Below are 12,372 nucleotides of genomic sequence, written 5' to 3' on the forward strand. Positions count from 1 at the left end.
ATATGTAACCTACTTCTCTCATAGGGCAAAGATTTATAGAAATAACCAGCCAGGCCATGTCTTCCTTAAAATATTCTTTTATTAAGATAACTTAGATTTGGGTTGAAAAACATAATTTTTCAAAGTTGAAAATAAGGTATACAAATAGCTCCAATTATTGTTGTAAGATACCCAGAGGAATGGATTAGGTATGATTTCTTGTTGTTTATAGTTATCTGGAGGGGAAAGAAATACAGTTGGCATCTGGAAGAAAAAATATTAACTTAAAATTATCAATGCAAAGGATGACTTTTAAATGTTACTATTTTTGTTGTTAAGAATGTTATTTATTGAGTATTCAATGTATTCATATTAATATGCTAAATACATTTTATTTTTTTAACTTACTTTCATGATACACATAAGACATAAATAAGACTTGTTTCCATTAGAGAGTCAAGGAAACTGATTCTCAGAAAGATTTTATTTGTTCCAGGTCAAAAATAAATAAAAAGGAAATGGCTAAATTGCAGATCAAACCAAGGTCATATGATTAGTAAGCCCATGGTTTAACCACCATTCAACTTCAAGTAAAATGTATTTGTATATTAATATGAATACATTGAACGCTCAGTGAGGAGGAATCGGTTGTGGTGGACCACCCCTCACTTGCTGTGCTGAATGGCACCATTTTCTCCTCTCCCACATGAAAGCACTCCTCCTCAATAACTACATGTAGACTATTTTTTAGAAAAAGAAACTCTAATCATTGTTCTAAAATAGCTTGAAATAGGTGATGGGTATTGATAGTTGCTGGACCAGTTTTTTGTTTTGGTTCGTTGTTTTAGTAAGTATACTATAACTATAGTAACTCTCTTTATTAGAGCGTAATAGTATCATCGGTGCTCTCAGATTTGGGGCTTCAACCTAGATTCTTAAACGACACAAATGATTCTTTCTTTTCAAGTGCCGTTACATGTGGTCATCATAAATTGAGAAAGTCTATGGAGATTAGTACAATTTAGCTTTGAAACCATTTTAACTTAAATTGTGTCTCCTTGAAAACAATATAATAGTTCATGATTAATTTTCTCTTATAGCTTTTAAAATACAGGTTTCCCTCTTCCTTATTTTTTCAAATGCTCAGGCTTCCTGATTATGCCTGTCCATGTGCAGTGCAGGGAAAGAGGCATTAGGCCTCTCCATACCCAACCATCATCTTCCTTCCAAATCCCACGTGGCCCCCCACAGAGACCCTGATATCAGCATGTAGCTATGCCTCCTAAGCCATAATTCAAAAACACTTTGAGCCCGGCCGGGTGGCTCAGGGGTTGAGCGTCCACCTGTGAACCAGGAGGTCACAGTTCGATTCCCAGTCAGGGCACATGCCCGGGTTGTGGGCTCAATCCCCAGTGTGGGGCATGCAGGAGGCAGCCAATCAATGATTCTCTCTCATCATTGCTGTTTCTATCTCTCTCTCCCTCTCTCTTCCTCTCTGAAATCAATAAAAATATATTTTTAAAAAAAAAACACTTTGAGGGAAGTAAACCCTTCTCTGTGTGTCAGATTACAGATGTCTCCTTAAAACGAAACAAACAATTCCAGGACACAGCAGCACCCACTCCTTTCAAACAATGAATCTTTCCAGTAGATGTCTTTCTGTTCAACTCAAACTCTGGAAACCACCTCCAGCCTCCAGAACTACTTAGTTGCTTCTTGTCCAATCTCTTCATTTTTCTCCTATTTCTTCATGTGTAAGCACATTCCGTGACTCTAACGCTGCGTTTGGAGTTCAGCCCCCAAATTCCTTTGCTGAGTTCCCATTTCCTTTTTACTATTTTCTCCCAGCTGGCTACACTTTGAGTTTCCAGCCTGGTCCAACTTTGGTCCCACCAAAAGGCAACATCCACATTTCTATAAAATAAAGGTTTGGAGGTATCATTTTCATGGTGAAGCCAAGAGTTCTCTCTATGCTTGGGTAGCACTCCAGTGGTTGTTGCTTGTATGTTCATTTTGGGATGGAGGAATGGATTGAAGAAAGATTAACAAAGATTGTGAGGGAGGGCTGTGTCATGACCCATGCTCTGACGCCAAGGAGATGCTTAAGGTTCTGTCCACAGTCTTCTCAAGTCCTGTCTCTGGCTTTGACACTATTCTTTCTGAGACATTCTGAGCAACGATGTGTATAGTCTTATTCAATAGCAAAGCTGGCTCAACCATGTGCTGCTTAAAGGGGCTTGTTTAAAGGAACAGAAATGGGGTGGATACTCCACAATCCTCTATTTGTCATTGCTTTATCTTATACAATAAATATTATTTCCCCATAGAGCCCTGCAAGGAAGACAGTTTTCAGTGTAAGAATGGGGAGTGCATTCCACTGGTTAATCTCTGTGACCGTCTCCCACACTGTCAGGATGGCTCCGATGAAGCACACTGTGGTATGTATGCTTTACTTTTAGGAAAATCGTTTTATCACTTTAGCCTCGAAATTTGGATTCTACAATTGTGAAAGGAAGATTATGAATGTGTTTCTTAGGACATGTTTTAATGCTTCGGCATATGGACATCTCCCAATGATGTCAGCACCTCTGTAGAGAAAAGTTACAATGCAGGCCCTAATTATTTATTTTTTGTTTAAATTTACTACACTTAATAACTAAGTCGAGGACAACCCATATTTAGGGAGAAAGCATAAAATACCACGGAGAGACAATAGCCCACAACACTTGAGCACCACTCCTATTGAAGATCATACTCTGAGCATTGCCTATACGTAGAGGCACCCTCATCTTTATTTATAACTGATTTTCTTAGGCATGGTTCTTTCATTCCTGTTTCTTCATAATCTACTACTCCTGCATTGAGTCTAAGTGGGTCAGCCCCACTCCAAATCTTTATAATATCATGAGTAATGGCTACTTTTACTATGTCTTACTTTTGTTTCTAAGCAAATATTGAATGCTACTTATTCTGTGCCATGCACTATAACTAAGTGCAGTAAAACAATCTTACCATATAAGAATTAGCTCTATTTCAGCCATGAGAAAACTGTTATATAAAGAGGAAAATGAAGTCTACCAAATTTGTATTTTCAACTTGGGCCTTTCAACATGCTCTAAAGAAAAATTACAACCAATCTCTAAACTAAATAATAAGAACATTGCACATTTAGTTCAGAGTCCATCCTTTACTTGTATCAACTTCTGTCAAAATGACCCTGTGTCTAATCTCTTTAGTGCGTCTCTTCAATGGCACGCTGAGCAACAATGGTTTGGTGCAGTTCAGGATCCAGAGCAAATGGCATGTAGCTTGTGCTGAGAACTGGACCACACAGATTTCAAATGATGTTTGTCAGCTGCTGGGACTAGGGTAAGTAATTCTACTCAGCTCTCCTTTTGAGATTTTCAGACTTTTGAATTGGTATCAAACTGGGTTTATTAAGATACTTAAAATTTATGGAATTTATGAATTTAGAAAGTACACACAAGCAAAAGGGAGAAAAAATCTTGATTACCCCATTTTCAAAATACATTCCACTATTAATAGCTTTTCAATAAATATGACATAAATATCAGTATATAGAAAGATTATAAAATCATGCAAACTAATACATTATGTTCTACTTTATAGCCTACTTATACATGCGTATTTCTGATATCATTAACTATATTCTATAGATTATTATTTTAAAGAAATTAACTATTTCATTGTATGCTATATCATAATATATATAATTAATTACAAGCATGCAGAGAACATACTTTTCTTATATCTTTGTAACATGTTTACAATATTTTTCTTGTTGTTGTTGTTTTGGAAAATTTATAGCAGTGTAATTGTTATGAGAAAAGATATGTAAAAGTTTAAGACTTTCCCAAGAAGTATGTCAAAAGTATCTCAAAAGATGTCCAATTATGTCATTTTTTTTCTGTCCTGAATTGGGAAATGATTTTTCTAATTTGTTCTAAAAGATCATATAAAGTTACAAAGAGATATAATTTCAGTCCACATCTACAAATACCCTCAGTATTTGGCAATTATCTCAGCTTTTCCTAATTCATAAAAAATAGAATTGATTGCTTTCCTCATAAGGGGCCCTTCTTTCTAATTGATTAATAAGTCATATAATAGTCTTCAAGCTACACAACACAGATTTTTTAAATTTATTTTCAAATGTTTAATTTTTTAACCCAAAACATATTTTCCACTAGAAACACCATCAGTATAATGGTAAGGTCTTCATGCAACCCATAATGGCTAGTCTACAGTAGACTGGGAGAGTTACACTGTGTATTATTGTCAAGTGCCTAGCAACCACATAGACATATTTTACAATAGGAAAATGTGTCGTGGCTCCAGTCAGAGTGTCAGAAATGTTCCGTAACTTTTTACAATTGGATTGAAAGCTATCAACTCCCTTTACCTCCTAAAGTGCTGGTCCTTTAGAATGGGAACTTCCCAACTCCAAGCCTCATTCAAGTGTTGTCAGGCTCAATAGAAAGTCAGTCTCTATCAAGGGAAGCAAATGAGTGTTATCATCCTTTATGTAAAAAATTATCAGTTTGGTTTGTACCTATTCGTTGAAATCTTCCTGCACTTTGTATGTATTATCCTTTTTGCTATACATTGTACCATGTATTCTAACAAAAACCTTTTCAACATGGGGGCTTTGAGACATATAGAGTCTTGAAGGCAGGTGAGTTACAGGGAAATGATGGTTTTTTGATGAAGAGTCAACCAAACACCAAAACTGACAGTTGTTTTTCTTATTCTGACTTCAAGCAAGGCACTGGGTAAATGGTATTGATTCCAGGCTCCCACTTTAATGTTGATTTCAGTTCAGTGGTGCGTTCCTACAGGTGAGGCCCGAGGAAGTCATTTGCTTCCACTACTAGAGTCGCCAATAATGCCGAGGAGCCGTTTTACGGACTCAGGAACTTAGTAAAGAGTAGGCTGAGGAGATTGGTACCTTGACCTCGTTTCCATGGCTGATGAATCCGCAGGATACGTACAATGGGCTTTCACCACGCAGGGGCTTGTGCTCCAATTCACCACCTTTCTAAGCATCCCTATGTGATTATAAACATAAGAGTTTTTTCTACTGTGGTTTGCGAATCTTTAACTAGTTTCCTGGGAAGACATAGGGGATTAAGATGAGTCATTTACAGAAATTTTCTTTTAGTGAATTTGAATGACATTTGTTGAGTGATAGCAGAGTACAGATCCCTACATTGCGTGAGAGAATGTACTGGAAAGGAAACATATATTTTATTACTTTTTAACAGTTGCTAAAATACATATATCATGTTGATTCCTCCCGGATCGGAAATCTAAGCATTAGCAATGATACCGTGTCTGTCCCATGGATGAATAAGACATTATTTCTGCTTCAAATGTGGTAGGGATAGACACATAAATAGATCATTACAATATAATGTGATAAAGTCGGTGTGCTCTAGGAGAACCTGCTCAATTTGTGCATGTCAGGAAAGGCCTCCTAGAAAATGGCCAGGGCTGAGTGAATGACAGCCAATTCCACACACTGTGCACTGTCTATTTGCATGTTTTCCCCAGCCAGATTTTCCTCTCTAGTTCACTGACCTCATTTCCTATGAATCACACTCCTTCCATCTGGAGACAGGGACAGAGAACTAGATTTTTATTTTTTTTAATGTGTATAAAGCAAGCAGTACATCCCACTGCCTTTGATGCAATGTTTTTGGTGAAGGTCAGACACTCGCTTTCTTCAGAAATGAGTCAGGTAATCTCTGCAAAGACTTTAATCTTCGGGCCTGCACCTATTAAATAGTCTCTGTAGTGCCCTGGTAATTGAAAGAAAGTTATAGCCTTAATGAGAATTTGTCTGGACTGGCAACTCAGTGAGTTTAAAATGATGTGTTTGGTACCCTGGAAAGTAATTTAGCAGTCAATTTATTAAAAAGGCACTGTGGTCTCTCAAGATTATTTATGCAGATAGGCTACAAAACGCAATTCCCCAAAGATTCTAGTAAATCGTATGAGGCAGATTTCATCAGCCTTCCCTTTTCAAAATGAAACATTTCCATTCCCTGCCATTTATAGCATGCATAACTAAAAAGTACCTTGGACAACATTTTCATGTCTCTGATCAAAGCGTTTTATTCTGATGCAAGAATAAATGTTCAAAACACTTGAGTGGTGATTTTTAAGGTGATAACTGTAGTTTTTAGTGAAGCACTCTGCGCTGTCGCTTACCCAGTGAATGAACTATGCAATTGATTTGCCTTGCTAAGCCATTAAAAACTAGAAGTCATTATTCTTCTAAAAAAAAGTATTTCCAACTGTTCAACTTTTAAATAATGCTGTATTTCTCTGAAACCAGGAGCAATTTTGATTAAAACTAATAAAATCTAATATATTTTCTTCCTACTTTCTTTCAGTGTTTTTCTTCTTTCTCTTTTCTTATTTTTTTCTTCTGTATTTTTACTCCCTTCCTTATTTCCTTACTCTCTTCCTCCTTTTCTCTCTTATTTCCTTCCATTCTCTTCCTTTTTCTATAAAATTATCTTTTCAAAAGAAAGGGGAGTGACTTACAGAAAAACATATGCAGTAAGATTAACAGAGTGTTAGGTGAAAATAATGCCCAAGGAAAAAAAGAGGCAAATCTATGAAACATTCAGAGTCAGCATAATTACTAATATTTGTGTCTGAGATTTCTGGAAACCCACGCAAAATAGGAAAACATTAAAAATCACATGACTTTAATTCTGAGAAAACACATGCCACCAGTTCCATAGGGAAGACAGGTTTCTCCTGACACTAAATTCTAAAGGAAGTGTTTCATATATGTCCTTATAACATAATAACACATTGAAAGAAATAGGTGCACTGAGAAAACTTCCTAGTAAATGTGGAGGTGTGTGTTGTATGCCTGTTATTCAACAATGAACTCCAATGCCAGCTGAGAAAATAATGTTACAAATTGTTGTAGAGCGGGAGAGAATTCACCCACTCTCCCCTCCTTTAGTTCTTCTGGCTGGACTAGTTATAAAATAATAAAATTGACACAAGGCTGGATTAGCAGGAGGAAAAAAAAACAAACAATTTAATACATGTGCACAGGAGAGTCACAATATGATGCCCAAATCATAAAATGAGGCTTGAAGAAGTGAGGAAACTAGGAACCTTCCTATACTTTTTAGACAATAAATTTGTGAGAAACTGACAAGACAAAGCAAGTTGGTGCTCATTAGAAAGGAATCTAAGCAGGTTTGGATATTCCTTAGAGAGGAATCTAAACGAAGTTTGGGCTTGGGTAGTAAATCAGTAAAGGCGTTTGTTTACACAGGCTTTCCAGCTCTGGATTTTATAACTCTGGTGACAAGGTTGTCTCTCAGCCCTTCAGAAGGGAGGGCATCTATCATGGAGATTTATTTCCTGCTTTTAGGGGGACAGAGGAGAGTCGGAGAGCTCTTCTTGCTCTTGCTGTTTCTCTGGTGATTTTAGTTCTAAACAGTCAGTATGCCTTTGTAGAATATCTTGGGGCAGCCTACCCTGGGCCCCAACAAAGTGAATCAAGGATATACAACAATGGATTAAGGCCAAGTTGTCCAAGGTGTTGTCCATAGATCCTGTTTCTGACAGTCTCCCCTCAGTATCACTTCCTTCAGCTATATTTTTGGATAACCGAGAGCAGCTACAGACTGACCCATCAATCTCCCGCTTGTTCTTCATACAGTAGCGTTACCCATTGGACCAGCTGGGACCTCGGTTCTTTTCATCGATGTAGAAGGGATTTTAAGGTCAATGAAAATGAAAGTAAAGCAAAATGGGGTTTATTGAAGATACATTCCAAAAGAGAGGACCAGTCCAGAGAGAGTGCATGGCCCCAACCCCTGCGCTTCAAAGAGGGATTTTCTGGGTGGAGACTTCCATTTGCATTCAGGGATGATTGACAGAAACTACCTTTCTTCTGGGCATGCCCTTACCCATAATGCATATAGGAAAAACCTCACAGGGGGCGGGGTCAAAAGGAAAATGCAAATTTTATGATAATTAGTCCAGGATCCTAGTAAGGTCACATTAAGGTCATGTCCTTTTCCTCTGAGCTTGGTCAAAGAACCTGCCCGCTGGTGGTCTGCTGGGCCCCGCATAAACAGGCGGTCTGAAGGCAATGTTGGCCCGTCTCCTGTTCAGGACACCAGGTCCGGCCCCACCCCAGCCGCTCAAGTCTAACTTCCTACCTAACAGTAGGTTGCACAAAGGAGGAAATGGATGAAGTGAAGATCATTTCTTCTCTTGGTATTTCTTTCCTTCTGTGTGCCACAGAATTTTAAGAGTCGAGGTCAGAAAACCTAAAATGAATCAAGCTTACCTGTTGGCTAAAAGCTATCACAGTGCTGGGGGAGTGCTAGGCGTGTTGCTCTAAATGTGGCAAATGAACAAGCAATTGTAGTTGAAATGTGCCTGGTGCTTAAGGGGAGGCTTCGTCACCCTTTGCCTTAAATCCTTTTAATTCACTGATCCCTCGCCTATTAAAATGCTCTCCCTTACCTTCTGCCCTGCCAAATCAATCCTCATTCTTTCCCTCCAATCTGAAAAGGAACGTCCATTCTTCTCTTTAAAAAATCCTTTTCAGCCTAATCCCACCTGGCTCAATTCATTACGTAAACCTTTCGGGAGTGTGAAATGAGCCCCAGGGCCTGGCTGCTGCTTTCACAGCATCGGTTATTCTTTTTAGCTTTAATGTGTCCCAAAGCTTCAAACATCCCTACCTAAGCTCCTGCTTTAGGGAGGAATGCTTATCACAGCTAACAGTCTGGGGGGGAGACAAAGAGCGAAACCTAAGCAGGGCCTGAGAAGAAAGGCAGATTTAATGCTGTGCAGGACGCCTTGGGAGAGCCTTCTTTCTCTCTCTAGAATTCATCCCTGAGTGTAAGTATTTTATATACTCGGTATACAACCTCAAAAATAATAATAATGAGTTGCATCTGTGTGCTTTTTTTACTCATACAGAATAAGGTTCCTCTGAAGCCAGGGAGCCCTGTGAGGGTGCACAGCCCATAAAAATGGAAATAAAGATTTAGAAGTAGGTAGTCAGGAGCCATTAGCATGTCAAAAAGGCAGTGCTATCTGGGTTTTTCTATGTGATACCAAACTCCTGATTTCCGGCAGCTATGCAAATATGTGATAGAGTTATTTGAATCTGCAGAGCTGGACCGGTTTTCAGGATTTAAAATATGCCAACTCTAGTTGTAATCTGGACAGAGTGCCTCTCTAAAAATTAACAACTAATTTCCTTGCAGGAAAAAGAAACTGAGGCAGGAATTTAGTTGCATGTTTAATATTCGCAGAACTTAATATAACGTATTCTCTCTCAACAGTTTAAGTTTTTAGTTCTGAGATTTTGTTTTTCAAAGAATGACCGCATAAAATTGCTAACCTTTTATTTTGCCAAGAACATTTTAAATGTATTTTTATTATTTCTTTTTTTTAATATATTTTTATTGATTTCAGAGACAAAGGGAGAGGGAGAGAGAGAGAGAGAAACAACAATGTGAGAGAGAGTCATTGATTGGTTGCCTCCTACACGTTCCCTACTGGGGATCAAGCTCATAACCCAGGCATGTGCCCTTGACCGGAATCGAACATGAGACCCTTTCAGTCTGCAGACCGACACTCTATCCACTGAGCCAAACCAGCGAGGGCTCCATTATTTCTTAAAATAAAAAATAAGTTGTTTTAATTTTTTTTTTTTTTTGCCACTAATGTTCTGTTTACTGTGAATACAAACTGGAATAAATTGTGTTCAGCCTAGAAAAGGATGAGTTCACCTTGGCAGGATTTCAAATGCAGGTAGTCTGTCTCAAATTAATTTCCCAGTTCTGACATCCAGCACTGACTCCAGAAAATGTTCGCATGAACTAATAGACTGTATACACCACTCTTGGGTTGCTGATACCAATATTTCCTGCAAAAATTTAATTAATTATGTGATTATGTTGTTTTTTCCTAAAAAAAGGTTTTGTCTAATTATTCCCAATAACCTCAAACAACATATCTGTACCATTCACTGCAGTTTATTTTCTCATGGAAAGTTTGAGACTAAAAATGTAGAGAGGACAATCTCAGAATATAAAATAATGTGTGTGTGTGTGTATGTGTGTGTGTGTGTTCATATGCATATGTAATCTCTATTTTTCTCATCCAGAAAGTGAAAACATCCCTAAGGATCAGTATTTAAGCATTCCAGGGCAGAATAATTAGCATTTACTAAATTCTTTATTCTTTAAATACATTCTTTATTTACTATGTTCTTTATTCTTAAGGCTTTGTCTCTAGTCTTCTTTTATCTGGAATAGGCTTATGGTAAATATATACCCGCCAGTCCCAACATAGGGCAATGCCAATGGTAGGTGTGTAATAAATAGATGCTAGATAAACAGACCCGGAGACAGGGAAGCATCGATCAGACTGTCAAACCTCAGAGGGAAGGTAGAGGAGGGTGGGGGAAAGGGGGAGAAATCAACCAAAGGACTTGTATGCATGCATATAAGCCTAACCAGTGGTCACGGACAACAGGGGGGTGGGGGCATGCATGGGGAGAGGTTTGGGATGGGAATGGGGGGATTAGGACAAATAAGTGATACCTTAATCAATAAAGAAATTTAAAAAAATAAAGATTAAAAAGCCCTTTAAAAATTTTTAAAAAATAAATAGATGATAGATAAAAACTGATTTCTAAATAAATTTTCAATGTTTTTCCAATTTAAGTTTGTCCAGATTTTGTTTTAGAGAAATTAATGCATCTCTCCCATCCAGGGCCTGTCTCAAAAGAGATAGGCAAGGGATAGAATAAAATCAGCTAGAGATAATAGAAGCATCTTAAATCCACATCTTTGAGGTGGGTTTATTCTAAAAACAACAATATTCTAAATCCTATATAATAAAAGGCTAATATGCAAATCGACCTAACAGTAGAACGACTGGTCACACTGACCACCAGGGGGCAGACGCTCAAGGCAGGAGCTGCCCCCTGGTGATCAGTGTGCTCCCACGGGGGAGTACCACTGAGCCAAAAGCCAGGTTCATAGCTGGCGAGTGCAGGGGCAGTGGCGGGAGCCTCTCCTGCCCCCGCAGCAGCGCTAAGGATGTCCAACTCCAGGGGGGAGTAGGCCTAAGCCATCAGTCAGACATCCCCCAAGGGCTCCTGGACTGCGAGAGGGTGCAGGCCAGGCTGAGGGACCCCCCTCCCCAGCCCCAGTAAATGACTTTCCTGTACCAGGCTTCTAGTCTACACTAATAAAAGAGAAAGATGCAAATTGACCATACCTTCACGACGCCCACCAGCCAATCAGGAGTGAGTATGCAAATCAACACAACAAATATGGCAGGTTTAATTTGCATACACAGGTGCCTAGTGCTGGGGGCGGGCGGGAGCTTGCATTGTCGCCATGGCGATGATGCAGGCGTTCCGAACCGCCCCAGCAGCTCCAGGCCTCTGGGCAATGTGGGAAGGCGGAAAGGTGGCTCTGGGCTGGAGCCAAGGCAGAAAGGTGGCTCCAGCCAGAGCTAAGGCAATGCCAGCAACCAGGGGAAGGAAGGCCCATTCTTTCATGAATCTTCATGCATCAGGCCTCTAGTATAATATAATCTATATAATAAAAGCCTAAGCGACCACAACAACTGGTTGCTATGATGGGTACTGACCACCAGAGGGCAGATGGTCAATGCAAGAGCTGCCCCCTGGTGCTCAGTGCGCTCCCATGGGGGAGCGCTGTTCAGCCTGAAGCCAGGCTCACGGCTGGTGAGTGAGCTGAGCAGATAGGAGCAGCAAGCAGGCGGGCGGTAAGGAGCGAGCATCCCCTGAGGGGTCCTGGACTGTGAGGGGGCGCAGGCCGGGCTGAGGGACGCACCCTCCCTCCTCCCCCAGTGCATGAATTTCATGCACCGGACCTCTACTCCAATAATAATATCCAAAACCACTTACTGAGCACTTTGTATGCTAAGGGCTTCATGTCTCATGTTATTTAATCTTCACAACAACCCTATAAGGTTAAAATGATCATTTTATCCCCATTGTAAAGATGAGGTAACAAAAGAACCTACTAATTGAGAATTTGTCTAATTGTACTCCTGGTAGGGCCAGGGTTTTAAGCCTATAACCTGACTCAAAGCTCAAGCCTCTTACCCACTAATTACTAATCATTAAATCAATCTTTGACTATTGCAGTCTTAATCAATCATTTTAAAACCTTGTTAAAATCTGCAATAAAATAAAATCCAATATTTCAGATGAAAAAATAAAAAGAAGTACAAGATACTAAATTCTGAGGCTTTACATATAGACTCTATTGTTCCAGCTCTCTAGTCAGTGAATCAATGGTATAGGACAAATACTCCTGTTTCTTTAAG

General features: G+C 39.2%; 1 protein-coding gene across 3 annotated transcripts in view; it reads left to right on the top strand.

Moving 5' to 3' along the window:
* Nucleotides 1–12,372, top strand: part of TMPRSS15 (transmembrane serine protease 15) — a gene marked incomplete at both ends in the record, with an annotated part of 111,096 nt that overhangs the window by 78,480 nt on the left and 20,244 nt on the right. For all 3 annotated transcript variants that reach the window (XM_079767362.1, XM_079767363.1, XM_079767364.1), the window contains 2 exons: nucleotides 2,307–2,417; nucleotides 3,216–3,348. In XM_079767362.1, coding sequence (XP_079623488.1) covers nucleotides 2,307–2,417; nucleotides 3,216–3,348 — 244 coding nt within the window. The remainder of the gene's footprint in view (nucleotides 1–2,306; nucleotides 2,418–3,215; nucleotides 3,349–12,372) is intronic.

This window comes from Cnephaeus nilssonii, assembly GCF_951640355.1.
Source record: "Cnephaeus nilssonii genome assembly, chromosome: 3".
Lineage (NCBI taxonomy): Eukaryota > Metazoa > Chordata > Mammalia > Chiroptera > Vespertilionidae > Cnephaeus > Cnephaeus nilssonii.